Source organism: Equus asinus, chromosome 7 (assembly GCF_041296235.1).
Source record: "Equus asinus isolate D_3611 breed Donkey chromosome 7, EquAss-T2T_v2, whole genome shotgun sequence".
In the NCBI taxonomy this organism is placed as follows: Eukaryota; Metazoa; Chordata; class Mammalia; order Perissodactyla; family Equidae; genus Equus; species Equus asinus.
In genome coordinates, this window is record NC_091796.1 from 46,246,323 (window position 1) to 46,270,304 (window position 23,982).

At 36.4% G+C, this 23,982-nt stretch overlaps 1 protein-coding gene across 2 annotated transcripts in view; it reads right to left on the reverse strand.

Annotated features, from left to right (window-relative positions):
- TAF4B (TATA-box binding protein associated factor 4b) overlaps positions 1-23,982 on the reverse strand; it is a 134,760-nt gene that overhangs the window by 49,208 nt on the left and 61,570 nt on the right. For both annotated transcript variants that reach the window (XM_014828393.3, XM_070513280.1), the window contains 4 exons: positions 14,881-15,050; positions 11,091-11,221; positions 6,081-6,206; positions 61-117 (listed from right to left, as the gene is read on the reverse strand). In XM_014828393.3, the coding sequence (XP_014683879.2) occupies positions 61-117; positions 6,081-6,206; positions 11,091-11,221; positions 14,881-15,050 (484 nt within the window). The remainder of the gene's footprint in view (positions 1-60; positions 118-6,080; positions 6,207-11,090; positions 11,222-14,880; positions 15,051-23,982) is intronic.

A 23,982-nucleotide genomic window follows, 5' to 3' on the forward strand; every position in this document is an offset into this window, starting at 1 on the left:
GAGAGAGCTGCCAACCTTCCCTCCAACACAAAGACAAGCATGGTAACTTGAAAGTCCTACCTCTTTGGCTTTCTGCTTTAATCTCAGCTGTTCTGGATCTTCTTTATTGGAACGACTCTATCAAAGGAAAAGAAAATTTTAATAGAAATTACTAGCATCTAAACACCATACTTGCCGTTAAATATTTAATAAATGACAATTTTCTCTGGTGATTGAAAACCTTAGCTCCAGGGGAAAATGCCTCAATCCAGTCTGGCGCACGCTCCCTTCCGCCCCCTCCCTCTCATCATCGCGGCTGCTGCAGTTCTAGCCTGAAGGAAGCTTAGACTGAAAATGACGCTAACAATGTCAGTCAGGTCCAGTTGAGGCATGACGTTGTTCTTGCTGGAACACTAAAACTAAAACACGGATGGTACAGATGAAGGAAAAGAAAAGAAGGATAATCGTTGGCTCAAATGAATGAAAATAATCAATACTGGCTAACCTTAAGGTGAAGCCATTTTGGAAAAACATGGTTTTTCAAGGACTATTCAAATCAAGAAGCTGACTAATCTTGAACCAAACCTCTCTCTCTTCAAAAGTGTAATTAAAAAAATTAAGTAGGAAATACATCCCAATGTTTTCATTAGAGTATCTTAGCCTCTTTGGGCCCTCTATAGCACTTGACAGAATGCTGTGCACAAGTAAATATTCAATAAATGTTTACTGAATGTTGCTTTTCATACGGATTCATTTTAACATTCCACAAATGAACAATCTTACAGGATTGCTATAAGAAGAGAGCCATCCTCCATATGTAATGCTATGATGGAACAAATAGTAAGAAACTTTATTTCCGGCACCATGAACATTTGTCCACTGAAAAATATGCTTAGGATAGGTGTATCCTTTTTCTCATTCTAACCAGGTTATTTAACTCCTTATAAATCTGAATACTTGTTCTATAAAATGCAAATCACCTAACTAAAGGTAGCTAACAAAATAAAAACTAAAAGTATTTTCCTATGTACTACATTTATTTGCTACGTTTACTGATTTATCAGTGCTTTTGTTAAAGAAAAATACAAGAAAGAGACTTTCTTAGACTTAAGAGAGTCTTCTAATTTTAAACACCTTAATTAAATACCTACATAAAATTCTTCCAGTAATTTTTTTCTGCATTTTGTCCCCAATCTACTAAAACAACTCCACTTCAGCCCAAACTAAGACAAACTCCTTTGTTATTCCACCTATAGTATTAGGAGAGAATGAGTATATGTGCATTTATATAAAAATACATGTGCATGTGTATATGTATGTATGTATACAGATTTTCCGCCAAAGTATAAAATGGGCGCGTCAGAGTATCAAGTCTTCGTCAGTCAACCAATATTTACTGATTACCCATAGTACAAATTCTACTCTGCGTGCCACTGTTCTAGGCCTTGGAGATACATAAATGAAATAAGAAGACAAAGTCTCTGCTTTCAAGTAACCTACATTTTAAGAAAAAAATAGTAAAACAAACAATTTTACAAAAATTAAACACTTATGATACATAAAACATTTATAATGGAGAAAAAATAAAAACAAATAATTACTGATAGTAATAAGTGCTATAAAGAAAATAAAACAGGATAATGTGATGGAAAGGAAGGGGGAGGGTACTTCTTTAGCTAGGATGGGAGAAAAGACATCTGTGAGGAGTGACATTTGAGTAGAGATCTGAATGACAAGAAGGAGGTAGCCAGGCAAAGACCTGGGGGAAGAACACTCCAAGCAGAAGGCACAGGAATTGCCAAAGCCCTAAACTGAGAACAAAGTCGGCATACCTGAGGAAAGAAAGAAGGCCCGTGTGGGTGGAGCATAGAGACAAGTTGAAGGAGGTAAATCGGAGGTGAGGTGTTGCCTTGTAGGCCATGATAAGGAGATGGGGTTTAATTCTAATTAAAGGAGGGTTTGGAGAACTGGAGTGAAATGCCACTGATATGACACCTTCGAAAGATCACGCTGGGTACTACGTAGAGACCAAAGATTGGAGGCCCAGGCACACAGAGCAATCAGGAGACTGTTCTAAAAACTGTTCTGAGTACAAGACTGGGAAAAAGATGAGGGCAGCTTGGCCTAGTGCCATAGTAGAGAAGACGATAAGTGATTAGATTCAAAATATATTTTGGAGGTAGAGCCAATCAGATTTATTGATGGATTGGATATAGGGTATGAATTAGAGAGAGAAATCAAGTTCCGGCTTAAGCAGCTGGTAGGATGATAATTCCAACCTTGAGAGGATAAAGACTGGAGCAGATTTAGGGGAAGGGAACTTACTGGTCAGCTTTAGATGCCTAATTTATATTCTAGGATACAAGCCTGGCACCCGCATGGAAAGGCCAGCGTGAGTGCAGCAGAGTGAGTGAAGAAGGGAGTGATATGAGGCGAGCTCAGAGAGGGAGGTGAGTGCCAGATCATATACGGCTTTCTAAAATTTGGTTTTATTTTAAGTATAAGGGAAAGCCACTGAAGGCTTTTAAGGAACAGAGACACACATGACTTGTTATGAAAATATTATTCTGAAAATAATATGAAAAATGGAGGGTAGAAAGAAAAGGAGATTAGTTAGAAGACATTATAAAAGTCCAAGTGAAAGATAACTTAAACTGGAGTGGTGACAATGGTGATGAAGAGAAGAAGAAGGATACATTTTGGAAACAGAATAGGAAGTGAACGGATGTGAGGAAAGAAAAGGAGTTAAAAATAACTCCTAGGTTTTTTGGTTTGAACATCTGGGCGAATAATGGCATCATTTACTGAGTTAGGAAAACCTATAAGAGTAAAACGTATTTTGAAGAGGGAGGAAGATCAGGAATTCTTTTGGACACATTAAATTTGAGGTGCCTATTGGCCAATGGACTGGAAATTTCAAGCAGGCAGTTAGCTATATGAGTCCAGAGTTCCACAATGTAAACTGAGTTGGAAATATAAATGTAAGAGGAAATGCAGACAGAGAACAAGACCTAGGACTGAAACCTGGGACACTCCAATATTTAGAAGTCTGGTAAAGAAGGAACAGCCTAAAGAGAGTGAGAGCAAGTATAACATTATATCCAGTAATAACTAAACAAGTACTTAATAGTTTATGATCTTGTTAACAGCATAGTAATTGGAAATAAAATACCAATAAACCACCTTATTACATTGGCTGTGTGCTTGCTTATAATACTTGAAGGCTCAAGGAAGAGTATCTCCCTGTGCCAGCTGCCCTTCCCAGTGCAGGAAGGGTCAGCATGGGGACTGGGCCTGTGGGAAAGCGGGAAGTGGCACACTGACAACGGTTATGATGCACCACATCTCTGTGGGGGGTTGGGACATATGAAGGTGTAGACCAGTGGCCACTGCAGGGTGATGTGGGGGTTGCGGGACTCACCAAGGCAGGGGCCAGTGGGCATGCAACCAATTACACGGGCAATGAAATGAGGGCAAGGGTAATACGAGTAGGAGACACAGGAGTCAGCCAGCATGGCTGTTTGGGAGATTAGTTACATTGATCAAATAAGTAAACTGAGGACATAAGTAAATATATTGAGGATAATGAAAGCCAAGTTTCTGAATGTGGAGAAAGTACTTATAAACATGGAAAGGTTAAGGCTAAAAAGAACCCTAAGATACTGATTGGAGTTGGAGGTATCCATACAAACTTATGGTTTTATAATATACACACAGATAAAGAAATAGTTACAAATGTATGTTTGTGTATTTACACACATGTACATATATATGCACCATACATATATTTCCTAGATTTGCCAATTTGAGAGAGCCTACATGTAATGACACCCCATTAGCAAAGAGCACACTATATGTTCTAATCTTGGTTTTTGGATATCATCCTCAACAAAAATGATGCAGGGTTCCTTGGAGAAATGGCTGATTCCAAGGCTGGTGAAGGAAGAGTAAAACGTGGGCCTGGAATATCTTGTGCCAGAAAGTAAGGACATGCAAAAGGTCAGAGTGCTAGTTGGAAGGGTCTCCCATTCAGGAGCAATTTGGGCATCAAAATAAATAATGAAAGTAATGGATTACAACCTATTGAATCAAATAGAAATCCATGAGCCCACACTAATATAAATAAATGCATGAATGCATGAATGAATGAAGAAGAGAGAAAGGAAAGCCCTTCCATATTGTAGAGTACTAATAAATGTAGAAGAGATGATAAGAATAAAGAATCCCCATCTGGCAACCACCACAGAAGTGGCTGATTCAGGTGGTCATCATCAATGGATGCCAAAGTAGATATGTGGAGGTTTAATGAAGAATGAAATATTGGTATAATCTTTGAATACCTTCCTGTGAAAAACTAATTGATTACAAAGGGGAAAATGGCAAATTTAAAATGGAAAGAACTGATAGGCACCCACATGACCAGGTGATCAAGGCGGCCTTTTGATATGATCAGCTAAGAAGAATGTAGCATCTTTTCTCTGTATTCCTGCCACGAATGCACGACCTAAGTCATGAGGAAATATCAGATGAAGCCAGATTGAGAGTCACCCTACAGAAAGTAAGGCCTATACTCTTGAAACCTGTCAAAGACATGAAAGAAAAGAGAAAGAAAGAGAAAATCTGACTGAAGGAGTCTCAAGAGATGGCAACTGAATGAAACACATATTCCTGAATGGGAAAATGGACCATGAAAGAAAAAGAGTGGAGACAGCTGGTGAAATTTAAACGGAGACTGTGGTTTAGATGTTTGTGTTGTATTGTTCAAGTCCTGACTTGCAGGGTTGTACAGAAGAATGTCCTTGTTTTTGCAAATATGTACTAGAATCTTTAGGAAACTGAAGCTTGCTTTCAAACGGTTCAGAAAAGGGCTAATTAGAGAATGATAGGTGCACAACTTTGTGAATATACAAAAAAAACCCTCTGAATTGAAAGAAAGGAGAACAAAAGAGACTAACGATAATGGGGATGTGTGTGTGTGAAGAAAGGGTGGAGATGGAGCAAATGCAATGAAATGTTAAAAATGGGGGAATCTAGAGGCTGGCCCGGTGGCATAGTGGTTAAGTTCACACACTCTGTTTTGGTAGCCCGGGGTTCATGGCTTTGGCTCCCAGGCATGGACCTATGCACTGCTCATCAAGCCATGCTGTGGTGGTGTCTGAGGTGCAAAGTGGAGGAAGACTGGCACGGAGGCTGGCTCAGGGCTAGTCTTCCTCAAACCAAAAGAGGAAGACTGACACTAGATGTTAGCTCAGGGACACACCAAAACCAGATAAAGGGGGTGGGAGGAATTTGGGTAAAGGAGATGAGAGTTCTTTGTATAGTTCTGGCAACTTTTCTCTAAGTATGACATAATTTCAAAATAAATTAGTTTTTAAAAAAGTGATTGGCACGTGATCAGCAACAATATTCTAAAAGGGAAGGCTGCTAAGAACACTAGAAATTAAAACTAAGCTGTTTAAAATAAAAGAATAAGACTAGTGCCTACCCTTTAAGACTACTCAGAAAGGCCCTAGGTCTACAAAGAAAGGTGAAGCAACAAAACGCACATTGTAGTGGAATTAACTTTCACTTCATCTGGCACTAATAGTCCAGGAAAATGTTTAAATAAAGGAGAAAGGAAATAAATAAATAAATAATAGCCTCACCTGTTCTCTCTTTTACTTTCTCTCTAAATCATTTTTGCGTATCCTATATTTTGTTCCATATAGTCCTAATTACTCCTAATTTTACCCATAACTTTCCTGTCTACTTTCCAAATTTTCCTGTCTCAACTTCAACTTGACACAAGTTGAAATCACGTCCCTAAAAAGACCTTGAAAACTTTACAAAACATTTTTATGTGGGAGGATGGCAGGTATGATGCTAGCCACACAGGAATTGAGAATGAGGAGACAAAATATTATGTTTCATTAAACTAAATTAACTAAAAGTCACTGCACCACACCATCCTGGCTGTGAGAGATTTTATTAGTAATTTCATTTTAAGAAATTCTTCAGAGAAATCTAAAGGCGTAATAAAACCAAGACAGTCAACCAACGATAAAACCAATTCTGATCTCCTTGCCAGGCCCTGTTCACTCATAAATCACAAAAGACCTTACCTTGGCTGCCTTAAGTAACATTTCTCTTTCTTCTAAATCCTTTCTCTGCTTCTCTAATTGATCCAGCTTTTCAAGAAATTTGAGCTGTGACCTGGTGTCACTAGACAGGATGTAATTTTCACTTGCCTGGAAAAAAAAAAGAAAGTCTTATGATGATCCTAGGCAACACATTCTACATTAGGTATTGTTATAAATCAGCTAGAGACAGTAACACCACGAGACACAAGGAGCTAAGTTTTCAGGAGGTTTAAACAAACAAAAAAAAAGGAACTTCAATCATCCTTAAAATTTGAGAGGTGACTAAGCATTTAAATTTCAAAGAGGTTCCCTGGTAAGCTTCATTCAGAGGGGGAAAAGAAAGGAATTAAGCCAAGCAGATCCTAACAAAAGGAAGTAGAAAGCAAGAGAGTGTACCATTTACCTATAACCTAAATCTTTTTAGTTAAATGACTGTCCATCTCAGCAGACCTTAATACAATTAATTAGATCTTAGGCCTGTCAAAGACAAACAACAAGAAAAAGTCACCTCACTGAAAAACATACCAAAGATGAAAGTTATCATCCTTGTTTCTATTGTTGGATTGGTCTAAACTTGACAAGTGAATACAACTTCTATCAAAATACAACATAAGATAAAACGGCAAATATTAGAATTCTAAACCTTGTTTTGAGGATTCCCTTAAGCTATGAACTTGGGCAGAAACTGTAGTTAAAGAAATAAAGTATAAAATTCATAAATGAAAGCCATAACAAAGAAGTATAATTATTTGCCTTAATTGTTTCATAAAATGATAAAATTTACTTCGTTCCATTTATTCTGATATTCCAGAATATAAAACAGTGCTTTCCAATCTAAATATTATGTAATTTTTTTCATCTGATATGACCACCGAATTTCTCCTCTGTAATACATATACGAGTTTGTGAATGCTTGGAGTGGGGGTGCAATCTTCCCAATCAATATTTAAGACATCCTGTCATCTACTCATCTCAGTAATTCAGACATTCAAGCTATAGGAGGGAGATTGAATGATAGGAAAACTGACGCTATTAAACATTTAGTCCAACAGTCAGTGACTGGCTTTGGAAATCATGGGTTCAGCATCACTTCCATTTCTGTTTTATCCCATGCTTATGGCTGATTCAATTAACTGGGACCGAGAGATTTCATATGCCCAAGATTCTTTTTAAATTAAATTTTTATTGTTGGTATTTAACTAGATCAAAAGAGTATTACATAGTATAACGAACAAGGATATATTAGTGCTACTTATTTTACTTAATGTTTAATACAAAAAGAATTCTAAATACTTTTAAAGTTAAATAATACAAGATAGAACATGGAATACATTATAGGCCAACCATAGAGGTATAAACATAATAACCAGTGATTTCTTAAATATTTCATCTTTACCATTTTTGGTTTCAGATACTGTGGAGACAGTTTACTGCAGGATTTAATTTAAAAAAGACAACAAACACTAAATTAAAAAGGGGCACAGACTTTCTAAACTTTAACTGAATCTCATTCCCATGGGTAAGATTCCTCCTCTCTGTCTCAACTTGGATACAACTGCCTCTGGCTTAATGCATCCTCCCTTTACTCCTCCAGATGCTAAACAAATGAGTGCCTCCCCAACTCCTACTGAGTCCCCAAATTTATTTACACAATAGCAACTTCAATCTTATCATATTCCTTCCTGTCTACCCAGCTGGATTAACTGAAGTCTTCATGTACCACAGAGTAGGGTAGTTTAGCAATAAAAATATAAGGACTCAGACCAAATGAATCCCATGTAAAGAAAGCACTATAGCCTCTTTTAACTGGAAAACACTGAAGCTTCTCCAGCCCACCGGCACACAGAAGACTATAACATATCTTCAGTGGGAAAACACCTGGCAGCAAGATCAAAAGCTTTGTACTACATGTGTCACTTTCTACTTCTTTACTTAAATCTCAGTTTAGGGACTATGACTAATTAGAGAATTATATCCAACCAGGTGAAAGATTAGCAAAAGGAGATGGATGTCAAATGGAAAGAGACTGTGGGATTTTTGCTTTTAATAAAAGTAGCTCACTTTTGTGAAATTCATGGAGTAGAGTTTCCTACACTGTACAGATAAAAATAAATCCTATGGGGATGAACTGAAATATAAGGGCAAGGCTAAATCTATGACACAAAGATTATTCCAATCAAAGTCTACAAAATAAGTATTAATTTTGAAGTAGATTCAAATATAACTAAATGATTATTATTTCTGTTTAAAGAAGGATGATAATGTAGCTGCCTTTCTATATGTGTAAATTGAGACAGTGGATTAGCTGTATCAAGGAATGAGTGTGGGGAAAGGAGGGCAGGGGAAAATCAACCACAATAGGCAGTGTACAAGACAGAAGGTTATGGAGGTGTTAGCTTTAAGCTAAGTTATTGAGGTTCCAGGTGGGGTAGATACTATCCATTTTGCCGAGGGCAACTAAATCCTTGGAACATATGCACCGATATACAACAGAAGAATTGCATCTGAAGGTTGTACATAATAGAACTTTGGATGGCACTCAGAATAATCAATATTACTTGGAAGGATTCTATTCCATACTAAATTGTACATGTCACATTTTATATAGAAACTGCCCATTGTAAATGAAAATGAACTCATGTATCTCTGAAACAAAAGGGTGACTGGGATGGCAATAGGGGAAAATCCAGGTTTGAAAAATTATAACTCTTTAAAAAATTACAGTAAAAAGCCAAAAAGGAAGACTAATTCTCCCACGTCCCAAAATTGAAGGTAAACTGTTATAAATTCAAACTAGATTACTATAAATTTAGGACGTTAATTGCAATCACAAGGGTAATTACAAAAAAAAAATCTAAAAAATGTACACAAAAGGAAATGAGAAGGGAATCAAAACAATACACAAGAAAAAAATCAAACAAAAAAGACAGCAGTAATAGAGAAAATGAGGGACAAAAAAACCATAAGGCATACAGAAAAATAGTGAAATAGCAGAAATAAGTTCTTCCTTATCAGTAACTACTTTAAATGTAAATGGATTAAACTCCCCAATCAAAAGGTAGGGATTGGCAGAACAGATAAAAGTGTGATCCAGCTATATGCTGTCTATGAGAGATTCACTTTAGATGAAAGCACACAAATAGGTTGAAAGTGAACTGATGGAAAAAAATATTTCATGCAAATAATAACCAAAAGAAACCAGGGGTATACTAATATGAGGCAAGATAGACTTTAATCAAAAATTGTTAAAAGAGATAAACAAGGACATTATATATTGACAAGAGTCAATTCATCAAGAAGATATAACAGGAAGATATATACACCGGACAACAAAGCCTCCAAATATATGAAGCAAACACTGACGGAACTAAAAAGAGAAGCAGACACTTCTACGAGAATAGCTTGTCTTCAATACCACACTTTCAATAATGGTTAGAATACCTAGACAGAAGATCGATAAGAAAATAGAGGACTTAACACTACAAACCAACTAGATCTGATAGTCATGTGGACACTCCATCCAATGAGGGCAGAACACACATTCTTCTCAAGTGCTCATGAAACATTCTCCAAGATAGACCCTATGTTAGGCCACAAAACAAGCCTCAATAAATTTAAAATAATTAAATCATACTAAGAATCTTCTCTGACCATAGTGGAATGAAGCTAGAAATCAACAATAGAAGGAAAACTAGAAAATTCACAAATATGTGGAAATCAAATAACCAAAGGACCAAAGAAACCTCAAGGGAAATTAGAATATACTTAGTGATGAATGAAATCAAAAACACAATGTACCAAAACTTACAGAATGCAGCAAAAGCAGTGGCCAGAAGAAAATTTATAGCAGTATATGCCTACATCAAAAAAGGAAGATCTCAAATCAGTAAGCTACTTTATATTTTAAGGAACTAAAATCAGAAATGAAAGTGGGATCGTTACTACTGACCTCACAGAAATAAAAAGGATTATAAGAGAATACTATGAGCAATCATATGCCAAGAAGTTAGATAACATAGAAGAAATGGACAAATTCTAGAAACACACAAAAAGAAATACTGATAGTGGGTTTTTTTTCTCCCACAGCCTTTTCTCTGGTTGATCTCTTATTTTAAGACAGCCCAGCAAATTCTCACAAAGATTTATGCAAGTGAGAACCTCAGCAACTAAAAACAGTTCTTCCCAAGTTCTAAATGAAGCAGAAAGGAGAGAAAATACAATGATTCCTCCAGGAAACTTACCGGTCGTGTTGTAGCTCATATTTGCCTGGATTCCTTTTAACCTCTGGCTAGGACATTATGACAATGACCATTCTTGCAAACTCAAAACATCTAAAGATTACCCACATACCACCTTGTACAAAATCTAGCTGCCAACATTTCTTGATACACGGGAAAAGGTTTTTTCTTTTTCATCTCTCATTACCCAATAAATCTGCTCTCCACCAAAACCATAATTCAAATAAATCAGGTGCTTTCACCTTGATGATGGTAAATGATTTGGTGCATAGCACTAGGGAGAAGACAAGACATTCTTGCATTTTTCATAAAAGCAGCCAATGATGATAATGAGTGGCACCAGTATTAGCACTCAATGCAATCATTTAATTTATTAAAAGGAACAGGAGTGCTAGCAGAGTACAGATCACTGAAGAGAACACAACTAGCCAATATTCCAATATTCCAACATATCCTCCCCTTCCCAATCAAACGCTTTAGGAGGAGAAGCCTCAGGAGAACAGATGCGTATTTCAACTTACACTGACACAGAAGCTTTGGATACCAGTTTAAACGCTATTTTAATTTTGTCATGTAAGTGTATCTACATAAGGCAAATTAAGAATAAGACTTTGATTTTCTACCAATATGAAACTGAGATCTCAATCACTTCCTTTAAAAATATACCTAGAAAATGAATCTATGACCAAAAAATACCCGTAACATGACAAAGAGGAGAGAGAAGAGTTTGTATTTCTTCAATGATTTCCTTTACCTTGTAAGTTGTCATTCGATGCTGAGCAATTGTAGTCAGTTTTTCTAGAAGGCCTCGTAATCGTTCCTGTGTTGCATGGGAGATCAAATTTACAGCATCAGAGTTAAGTTCCGTAATGTCATGCTTTTTACCTGTGGAAGCAGAGAAAATCCATTACGTGTTTTAGTAGTGGCTGATAATTGAAATAATTAGCACAGCAGGTATTCTGTTCCCCCTGGAAGTCATACCCATTATGAATAAAGGTTTGGAGATTATGATTTTCCTGGTAAAGTCACAACTTCAAAGATCTTAGACATTACATTAATAAAACTTAGCCTGAAGCCTCAGAAAATACAGACATTGTTTCACTTAGCCTCTAGAATCATTCTCCGTGCAAGGTCATTTATAGGACAAAGTTAATAAGAACACAAATCAAGTCTAGTGTTCAGGGAGGAAAATGGTAACTGCAGAAATTAGTGCTGTATTGTGTTAATTTTAGTAATTAAAAAAATAGAAAATTACATTTTGGCCTGTTTGACACTGTTAACAATTTATGACATTTATTTCAATGAATTCAGATTGTGAGTCTCTGTTAATGTCTTGTCTACAAGATGTACCTATACTCCTTATGTCCATTACCAATCATGCTTATTTTGCACTAACTCATGTTCTGATAAATTGTGGTAACTAATTTACAAGTTGAAATGGGCTCAAAGCCTCATCATTTCACCCATCCATTTGAATAACTTTTCTTTCACCATATCCCTTCCATAAATAAACCAAACTTCTATTCTTCCTTCTGCTAACTAGGAAGAAAGTTTCAGGAAAACAATTTGGACCACAAGCCAAAGGCAGAAGCTCATTTATAAATCAACCTTATCAGTATTTAAATAGCAATTCTCCAGCTCAGTGAAACCACCTGTATCAACAGAGACCTAAATCCAAAGATACAGGCAATTAGGGAGTCTAATTTAAACGAGCTTTTAATAGTGTTATTTTGTTTCTTTTTAACATATGCATATACACAGACATGTTTAAAATATTATTGTTTGATTTTTGCACTCTATCTGAAACACACTTTTATATACTCTTCAAAGTGTGAATGAGTATAGCAAAAATACGTTTTAATAAAAAGGCAGGAAGTCTTAAATACATTCTTTGACATTATTCTGTAATAAAGGTGAAACTTTAATTCAAAATGTGGGCTACAGTAATCCAGACAGGAAGAAGATAAAAAATTATCCAGCTTCTCCCATGCCAAATCTTCAAAATGTAGTTCACTACTTTGTAGCAAAACTGAATTTGTCACCAATTTAAGATTCAAGCAGGGAAAAAACACAACAAAGTCCAATCTACTTTACTAAAACTGTCAGCATAAAAATTAGCAGGGGCCTTCTACAGAAGGAACTGTACAATTTCAAAACAATCCAATGATTAAAATCACAACTAAACATAGGGTAGACAGAGGATGACATGCCAGTTTCATGCCTAAATTAAAGAAAATGAGCATTTAAAAATATTTAGTGTTTTGGGGGTAACTGAAAATAATTTCATATGTATTTATAAAATTGATAATTTACCCTATGGAAAAGAAAACTCCATATTTTAAAAATATTAGAAATAAACAACTGGGATTTGCAAACAATTCCAGGGCTTAGTGAACAATCAAATATTCTAATATCTTCACTAAACTGATAATAAAACATGACAAAGTTACAAAGTTAAATTCTCACTTTAAATAAAACACTCTCTTTAACAAAGTCAACATAACTGATTAAGGAGCTATAGCTGGTGTTTGCAAACTTATGTGATTTTTACAAAATGATTAATTTAGGTAATTAGAAAAAATGAAAGAACATTGCCATGTTTACTTTCCTAACACTATTCAAGCAGGAAAATTTCTTCCAAAAAATTCTTTGGGTAAATTTATAATATCTGTTATTAAGAAATGGTCTTTTCTGATCTGTTCTGTAAAGATGAAATTTTACTATAAATGGAAAACATTCCTAGAAACACATAATTCCATTCACTCTACAGTTTTACTTTTTAAAAAAAGCTTAGATAATTCAGAAGTAAGTTTTGCAATTTTCCATTATATTAAATGACCAGTTTGTGTTTCCTCATTAAGAAATGAAAATACAAATAGTTGTCTTGAGAATTCTCCTTTTTGAAAGCAGAGGCTGGAAAACTAAATCTGGTCTCTTTGTAAATAAAGTTTGATGGGAAAACAGTCATGTGTTATTTGTTTACATACAGTCTATGGCTGTTTTTGTAATGTAACAACAGAGTTAAGCAGTTGCTATGTAGATAGACCGTATGGCCCACAAAGTGGCAAATATTTACTATCTGGCCCCATGCAGGAAAAAAATTGCCAATCCTTGTGCTAAATAATCAAAAATGCTCTTTAAATACTAAAAAATTTCCTATCATATAATCAAGGTTTAAATCAAGCTAGAAATAAAATTTGGAAGGGGGACGGGGAATTGATAAAACTAAGTATCTACTTCTATACTACCAAAGCTCTAAATAATTATATGGCTAAAGGAGTTAAACATCAGTAAATTTCCCAAGCCATTACAGGAAGGTGTAGTGCTTATGAGGTTTGTTCCAAAATTAAGCAACTGCTTCCTGTACAGTAAAAATATAGATGCAAAGAGGAAAACGTAAGAGACAGAGGGAAGAAGAGGGTGGGGGAGGGGGAGTCAAACAAAACACAAGCAAACAGCAAACAAACATTTTAAGATCAGCTCTTCTGAATTCCTATCCTTTTAGGACTACTTGTAAATTCTAGTTTTTCATGATAAAAGAATAATAATACATACCAAGTTAAATGAAAAAAGTGGTACTTTATATAGCACATAGTAGGAGCTCATACATTTCTTTACCAAGTCATTATGAAGTAGACTTAAAATACCTAATGGTAATGCACTTTGTAGTCCTTAAGTACACCGTGCGCCTAACAAAACTCAGAAACCTCCACATTTTTGTCTTAGGCGTTCAATATAAAATGTAAAGGTTCTTACTCAACTACACCCAAAGGTCACTATATACTGGCCCCCCAAATTTGACACGGGTGAAGGAGGAGAGCTGGTCTCCAATAAGTCCCAGGATCAGGACACAAGAAATGAGATAACTCACATGCAACAACATCTCCACAGTCTGTCTCTTTTTTCAGTTAATTTGGGGAGATTGTAGTCTTTCACATTACTGTGAGTTTGGTATTAAAAAACAACAAAAAAACTGTCTGGTTCCAGAATAGAACTGGTATGCTCTCTTCCATTTACTTTCATATACTGCAGCCACCTAACAACTACTCCTGGACCTAGTGAGACCCCTAATATTGTAATTTAATTCTTTTAAGGCAAGAGTGGTTTTGAATTCCAGGGTTGAGATAAGGAAAAAGGGACTTACTCTCATTGCCCATTTCCATATTTCATAAACACAAACTCGTAACATAAGAGTGCATTTGTACACCTAAATGCCTAAAGCCAACCAAGGAAGGAAAAGGACAGGAAAAAAAAGTATATCACATGTACATACTCATATAAAAACATACATATCTATTATCCCATTAAGAAATATGAATATTAACTTCAATGATCTAAACCAGAAACCATAGGTTATATGATTTAAGTTAACAGTTTTTAAAATAAAATACTTCTCTCTATAACACCCATGAAATCTTGATTATTTCTAGAGCCTTATTTGAGCCTCAGAGCTCCAGGGAAACCAACCCAGGCTGTCTCTTTTGATAACATTTCCCCTGGAACAGACAGTCTTATCAGGTCAATAATCATAAGTCTGCACTTACCAATGTCTAAAATTCTCTTTTGTAATGCTCCAATGAAAAGAAATGGTTCATCTTTACATGACTGAATGAGTGTGCCAACCAATTCAGTGTTTGTTGCTAAGATGCAGGCATTTTCTTCATTGAGGTTGACCCCTGCCATGGAAGTCACATCATTGATGTCATCTTCATTTCTAATAGGAAAAAAAGGTAGCTTTTTGGTGGTGATGGTGGTGGTGTGTACGTATGAGTAATTTAAGAGATCAAGAATCATAGATCTCTCCTTATAACTAAAGACATTATTTTACTCAATTCATCCAAGCAAGAGAAGAACTGAAGAATGGTTTTCCCTGTAAGCCTTTAAAATTAATTGGTGTCTAATCACTACCAGAAAGATGAATCAGAGGCAACTTTGTCTTCTAGTGCCCATCGTTCCCTGTCTCAGTTTAGTAAACGAGATACACTAAAAGAGATCTGGAAGTTATACTAAGTTATCCACAAATCCCCTGCAATGAAAGACAAAAAAATTAAAACAGATTTCTTTGTTTTCATCCAACATGATTAAGAGCTCCTCAGATTTCCCCAGTGCACTCCACTGTTCACCGAAGAGCAGGAGAAATCCCCAGGTCCTGAAAGGTTGTACCCATATAAAGGCCCTTGAGAAGGCTTCTTGACTAGCTAGTGTGAAATGAAACGGTTAAAACTAGTTTTGCTTTTCTGCTTCAGACTTTTCGTGCACTCCAATTGTACTATTTGAATTTATAAATCACATCCTTGAGCAAATGGCTGCAAAGGGCCTATATTTAAAATATACAATAATGTACACATACATGTAAAAAGACAAACATATAAAACACAAAATATGTTTGAGTTCCTTGCATTTTACTTGCAAAACTAAATAGTTGTTTTATGTCATAGAATTGATACATAGCTACAGTACTAAGATAAGTACATATGTTTAAGGGTAGAGAAGAGAGAGAGAAAAGAAATACTAAAATTTTCTGACAATATTCTTATTATCATATGTAATAATAAGCACATTACTGATCATAACTCACATACCAGCGCACAACATAATTTACACAAACATGATTATATTAAACAGATGTTGTTTCTCTTTATTGAATAGGCCAAATGGTATATCATGTCTCATGTCAATAGATTTAAATTATGAACCTCTCTGTGATAATGCACTTGTGCACAGAAAAGGGAAATAAATTATAATCGTCAAGCACTCAAGAAATGAAGCCCTCTAGTGTTCAACTTTAAAAAGCAGCACATTAGGAGTGAAGGGAAAAGGGCCCATGTTCAAATAAATAAGAAATTCAAAGTAAATGAAAGAAAGTAAAATGCTAGACACACCAGTTGAAAGTGAAAAGAAAGAACAATGGTCTTACAATCTGGACAGTATATTTAAAAGACTAACTTTAAAAGGTATGTCTCTGCAATGAGGAAAAGAAAAAATTTAAAAATTAGTATCTCAAACCACGAACTGAAACATGCACTATAAATAAACTAAACAAAAACGGTTGGACTGCCGGCCTAGTGGCGTAGTGATGGCCCAGTGGCATAGCGGTTAAGTTCACGCACTCTGCTTCATTGGCCCGGAACTCACCAGATCGGGTCTTGGGTGTGGACCTAGACACCATTCATCAAGCCATGCTGTGACGGCATCCTTTATACAAAATAGAAGAAGACTGGCACAGATGTTAGCTCAGGGAAAGAAAGAAAAGAAAGAAAGAAAAGAATGGTTGGCCTCCACCTTATCAAACGTCACAGAGGTATTGTTAGAGGTACGGGATGCTGAGAATGGTTCTAAGAATCAATTTGCCACCTATGTAAATAAAATAGTATTTCCAAAAACATTCTAAACATGTAAACATCTAAAGTGTAAGAATGGTAGAAACTATAAACCTAAAGATGGACCAAGATCTGAGTAAAAAAAATTTTTTAAAGGTCTGAGCAAAAAGGGTTTATTAAAAAACCAAGTATCAGGGCTGGCCCCGTGGCCAAGTGTTTAAGTTCATGCGCTCTGCTTCAGGAGCCCAGGGTTTCACCAGTTCAGATCCTGGGTGTGGACCTAGCACTGCTCATCAAGTGGTGCTGAGACAGCGTCCCAGATGCCACAACTAGAAGGACCCACAACTAAAATATACAACTATGTACTGGGGGGATTTGGGGCGAAGAAGGAAAACTAAAAATATAAAAAAGGAAAAAATCTGAAAAAAAAAAAAAAAACAACCCCAACTATCAATAGAATGAAAAGACAAGCCATAGGCTGGCAGAAAATATTTACAAAAGACATCTGATAAAGGATTGTTAGCCAAAATATACAAAAAACTTTTAAAACTCAGTAATAAGAATGCAAACTGAAAAACTGAAAAAATGAGCCAAAGACCTAAAAGACACCTCATCAAAGATAAATGATGGCAAACAAGCATGTGAAAAGATGCTCCATATCCTTCGTCATTAGGGAAACGCACATTAAAACAACAATGAGATACCACTGCATACCTATTAGAATGGCCGAAATCCTGAAGACTGACAACACCAAAGGCTGATGAGGATATGGAACAACAGGAACTCTCCTTCACTGCTAGTGGGAATGCAAAATGATAAAGTCACTCTGAAAGACAGTTTGGTGACTTCTTACAAAACTAAATATACTTGTACCACATGATCCAGCAACGACCCTGCTCGGTATTCACCTAAAGGAGTTGAAAATTTACGTCCACACAAAAACCTGTACACAGATGTTTATAGCAGCTTTATTCATAATTGCCAAAACTTGGAAATAACCAAGATGTCTTTCAGTAGGAGAGTGGCTAAATGGTGGTATATCCAGATAATGGAACATTACTGAGCGCCAAAAAGAAATGAGATATCACACCACGAAAAGACGTGGAGGAAACTTCAATGCATATTACGAAGTGAAGTAAGCCAATCTGAAAAAGCTACGTATTGATGATTCCAACTACATGATATTCCGGAAAAGGCAAACTCTGGAGACAGGAAAAAGACCACTGGCTGCCAGGGTTAGTGGACAGGGAGGGATGAACAGGCAGAACACAGAGGAGTTTTAGGGCAGTGAAACTACTCTGTATGATACTGTAACGATGGAAACACATCATTACACATTTGTAAAAACCCATGAAATGTACCACACCAAAAGTGAACCTTAACATAAACTATGGATTTTGGGTGATGATATGTCAAGGCAGGTTTTTCGATTGTAACAAATGGCCCACTGTGGCGGGGGATGTTGATAATGGGGGAGGGTACGCATGTGTGAGACTAGAGGGAATTCTCTATAGCTTCTGATCAATTTTGCTGTGAACCTAACTGCTCTAATAAACAAACTATATTTTTTAAAAAGGCCAAAAACACATCAATGAAAAGTCAGTTCACTCCAAAACAGAATCCCAACCAGCTACTTAATATCTTTAGGACTCAAATTTTTCCTCCTCTGAAAAGCAAATAACTTAGATTAGGTGTTTTCTAAGGTCCCTCTCAACCACGTCAAAGAATGAGGCAGCTTTCTTTGACTTGATACAGAAAAATTGCCAAGGGTACTGTGAAGTGAAACAAAACAAAACAAAAACAAAAACCAAGGTACAGAATACACTGCATCTTGAAAAAGTACACACACACACATACACACTTATAGGGGCACAACATGTCTCTGGAAAGATACATGACAAGTTTTCCCCTAGAGAGGGAAACAGGGAAGCAGGGATACGAAGAAGACTTATTGAATACCATATTATACTCCTTTCTATTTTTGACTGTTGTACTATGTATATGGATTATCCAATCAAAATGATTAGTGATATTTTTAAAAAGTAGTAACTAAACAGAGAAAGGAAACTGGAGATACAAATTTGATGAAGTTTAGACATATACCCTTGTCTTTCCTTTAAAAAGAAAATCAGAATTGTTTAAGGTATTCAAAACACGGCCTTTACACACATGCACACAACACTGAATGTTTACAATCTGAGATGTGTGCCAGGTACACAGGTCCTGTAAACTGCAGCTTGCTTCCACAGGACGGTCCTGCATAACCCCTGCTGAGATCTCAGACACAGGCTGCAGAGACCAGTACCAGGCCTACTTACTACCAGGATCTAGCACAGTACTAGAATTGAATAGAATTCATAAATGAAGAGACAGTCCATGATTTTAGAATCTTCTTGCAGTCTTTCTCTGAAATAAGCAGGGAACTAACAGTCCAATAAAATTTGTTCTTGCCTGCCTTCCCTCCTCCTATTTGGCCCCAAGCTGAACACAGCTCCCTCTAGTACAGCTGCTAGTTGCTATGGTTACAGAGGCAGCAGGAGTAGAGGAAGACCCAACTGAGGGAAGAGGAAAAGGTGCCACAATAAACAGCACCCAAGCCATTTAAAACTTCCTCTAGGAAAGGAGCCAGACTGAAGGAAAGCAAGACAACACGGCTAAAATAGGTCAGGGCAGTAATAAAGGCTTTGATGTTGAAGCATATTTGTGATTCTACTTTGGTTTTAATTTTAAAGGGAGAAGAAAGTCAGAATCTCCGAACCACGCTTTCAAGTCTTCCAGTCTAATATAGTGTCTTTTGATGAAGGCACTGTGAAAGATAATCTGTTTTGTTTTAAGAGATATACAAAAAGGAAATTTAATAGTGCCTCAGTAGGAAAAGTCTTCCAACTCAAGATTCTGTGGGGTGTAATAAGGTATTGTGCAAAAAATTAAAGAAGTATTACCCAATTATCATTAATGTCTTGCATTCTGGCTTCTGAAACTGATCCAATTCTGTAGCTTTTGATAAAGTCAACCACTGCTCGTGCCTGTCTTCTTAAATCTCTTCCAACCTCTTAAGATCTATAATAGCACCAGACTAATTCTTCTAAAGTAGAGTGAATCACGTTACTTTCCTGTTCAAAAACCTTTCATGTTCCCATGAACTCAACCTGATATTCAAGGCCTTCCAGGTAATGACCTACCTTAGGACTCTTCTTTCCCATTACTCGCTATCAAATGGTTCCCACTGATTCTGGCCTTTGCTCAGGCTATTCCCTTCTTGTTCTAGTCTTCAACTCCTCTTGCTTTTTATCTTTCAGTTGCCAAAGCCTTATCTATATCCCAGGCCTACTTCAAATGCCTACTTTAGAAATGCTGGTTTGTTTTTATACTTTTAAAGCATTTGTCCAATTGCTACAACTTTTGAACTTCTGAGCAGGTTTTGTCTCTGCTATGGTAGAGTCTTACTCTGTCTTCTACTCTAATAATCAATATATTTGGCTTAAACTCTAACTCGACTAATTTTATTGATCTTATTAATCATCTTCATCACCTACTGTTCCCAGTAGAGCAGTACACAAATGGTACTGAAATAGTTGAGGAATTTCTATGTGCTCAGAACGGTGTGCTGTTTATCTTTTACCAAGTATTGGGAAGTAGAAGAACAGTGAGTAAAAATGAGGAGGCTTCTGAGTCCAACTGCTTAGCACAGAATCCCAACTCCGCCACTTAATTATCTATGTGAAATAAAATTAATTTACCTCTCTAGACCAGCATCTTCAGTAAAACAAGAACAACCATAGTCCCTAATCCTAAAGTAAGGATTGAAGGAAGTAATTTGTATCATGGAAAAAGGAATTACCTTAATGTATAAAGAGCTCCCATAAATAACTAAGGAAAAGACCAACAATCCAATGGAAAAACAGATGAAGCATATGAATCTTCAGTTAAGAGTAAATTTTAAATGATTCAAATACAAGATATTCTACCCCACTCAGAAGAGAAATATAAGATATAATTTTTCACCTGTTGAATTGGAAAAAAATCTTTATAGTTCACCAGAACACGTAGAAATTTGCTATCTTAAGTTTTGTTGCTCAGAGTGTAATTTATTTATTTATTTAAAGATTGGCACCTGAGCTAACATCTGTTACCCATTTTCTTTTTTTTTTTCCTTCTTTGCCCCAACCCCCCCCAGTACATAGTTGTATATTCTAGTTTCTAGGTCCCTCTGGTTGTGCTACGTGGGATGTCTTCTCAGCATGGCCTGATGACGGATGCTATGTTCGAGCCGGGGACCTGAACCAGCAAAACCCCGGGCGCTAGCAAACTAAATCACTTGGCCACAGGGTTGTCCCCAGAGTGTAACTTGTTAATAGAACCTCCATGGAGAGTCATTTGATATATCTGATAATTTAAAATGAATAAGCTGCTCTTTCTAGAAATCATGCAAAATAATAGTCACTGCAGCTTTGCTTTCCTAGTACAAAATACTGGAAACAACCTAAATGCTCATCATTATGTAACTTTGTCAAAAATAACAAATCACAAGAAATATGTACTGATATAGGACCATCTCTAAGATTTATTAGTACTAAGTTGTAAAAGCCAAAATGTAGGGGCTGGCCCTGTGGCTGAGTGGTTAAGTTTGCTGTCCCACTTCAGTGGCCCAGGATTTCACAGGTTGAGATCCTGGGCCAGGACATGGCACCTCTCATGAAGCCATGCTGAGGTGACATCCCACATAACACAACCACAGGCACTCACAACTCAAATATACAAGTATATACTGGGGGGCTTTGGGGAAAAGAAGGAGGGAAAAAAAAGAAAAAAAAAAAGAAAATTGGCAACAGATATTAGCTCAGGTGCTAATCTTTAAAAAAAAAAAAAAAAATCTAGGGGCTGCCCACGGCTGAGTGGTTAAGTTGGTGCGCTCTGCTTCAGTAGCCCAGGGTTTCATTGGTTCGGATCCTGGGAGTAGACCTAGCACTGCTCATCAAGCCATGCTGAGGCGGTGTCCCACATGCCACAACTAGAAGGACCCACAACTAAAAAGTATACAACTATGTACCGGGGGCTTTGGAGAGAAGAAGGAAAAATAAAATCTTTTTTTAAAAAAATCTAGGGCCTGCCCAGTGGCACAGTGGTTAAGTTTGCATGTTCCACTTTGGTGGCCCAGGGTTTGCTGGTTTGGATCCCGGGTACAGACATGGCACTGCTTGGCAAGCCATGCTGTGGTAGGCGTCCCACATGTAAAGTAGAGGAAGTTGGGCACAGATGTTAGCTCAGGGCCAGGCTTCCTCAGCAAAAAGAGGAGGACTGGCAGCAGATGTTAGCTCTGGGGTAATCTTCCTCAAAAAAAAGAAAAAAAACCTAAAAAAACCAAAATGTAAAACACGTATACTAGCATCTGTATTGAAAAGATTCTATCTAGAAAGATACACAAGAAACTACTAACAGTGGTTAGCTCTAGCTTGGGAACCGGCGTACCAGAGGGAAAGAGAAGCAAGGGAGAACCTTATTTTCCCATGGTATATCCTTTTGAACCTTTTGAATTGTATCTAAAATGATTGTATTACCTAGTCAAATAAATAAATAATTTACTTAAAAAATATAAACAAAAAATTTTACGTTAAGATCAAGTTCTTCCCTTAGATTATTAATCCCTACTAAAATAAGTTTGCCTTCAATATTCTTTGTCGTCATTCTCAGGCACAACCTCTCCACTTTACCACAGCCAATATGCAAACTCACACAACACCCTGCTTATCCCTCTTCCTATGCCTTTTTGGAAGTTATCTTTCTCATGGGAAATTCCCTTTGCCTTTCTTCTTCTTAACTCAGCATACTGCAGTATTTCTCAAACTTAAATGATTTTAGGAACCACTTAGGAACCTATTTTAAATGCAGGTCTCACAATGATTAACACACACTCACACAGCACCTACAATTCTCATTCAGTGGGTCTATGATGGAGACCAGAAACCCAGAGGTTTTTAACAAACATACTAGTTGACTGTGATGCAAACAGTCTGTGGACCACACCTGGCAAAACTGAACTATAAAAATTAAGAGTACCAATTCTAGACTTAAGGAGACCGAGGTTTCAGTCCTTGTTCTGCCAAGTATTAAAACGATGACTGTAAATAAGTTTCTTCCCATCTCTATTCATCAATCCCCTTATCTGCAAACTGAAGATGAAGACTGTAGCTATCATGTGATTGTGAATGAAAACTGTATTAGAAACTAAAAATATTAATTCATTACAAAATAATAAAACTACATATAAACATAAATAACATTTTTATGGAAAACTAACAATATCAAAATTAAAAAATAATTAGAAGACTGGCATTGTTTTCTATTTTTGCAAATCTCTTTAAAACCCGTTGGTCTTCTTCACTTTGAATGGACCTTTCACTGATGCGTGGTTTTGTAACATCATGTGTTGGTAATTTGGAAAATACTGGTTCACTGAGTGATACAGATCTTCCAATTTAGACTCATTATACATAATCCAAAATTACATGTTAATATCTGTACCAATCTGATCAGAAAATCTAAGTATTGAGAAGTTGCTAAGCTCATGGAGTGGACACAAGTTTTCCAAAATTTTAATTTTTGCTTGAAAAGCTCAAACTTTATCATCATTGGCAAAAAATACTGAGAGTTATTTTCCCTAAATAGATAGGCTCAGTTTTTCCATTTTCACAAAAACATCTGTCAAATTCCCAAGTCTAAATAACTGTAGCTTGTCAGTCGTTCTTTCAAGTAAAAATGATGCTCTATGAAAAGAGCAGTTAGTTCAGCTTACAACTGAAACACAAGCAAAGGTACTTGTCTTTGAGACAACCATGAACTTCGGCATGCAGCAGAAGAGCTTTATGCAAACTTTCCATTTCGTCACACAGAATACTAAATAGGTGTTTACTCAAGGGTCGAGACTTAATAAAAATAAGAAAGTGTACTGCCTTATTAAAAACATTTTTTAAAAAAACTAGCTTCTTTCCTTTTATTTACTGTGAGTGTGTGAGGGTAAAGAATTAACAGCTACTGTATGTAGTATCAAGTGCTCTGCCTTGATCAACGCTAAGGTACCAGCCGTTTTACCATTGTGGCTTTTGAATCAACACAAATAACATACTGAAAAAGGCAAATAACATCATGATGATGATGACGATGATGAAAACTGTTTTGAGCTCGCAACCTCTCTGAAAGAGTTTCAGTTTCAAAACTATTTTCCGTAGACCACATTTTGAGACCTGCTAGTCTGTACTTAAAGTCCTAAACCTATAATGAACATCAGGAATACTATGAGGATTTTAAAAATACAGATTCCTGCTTGGG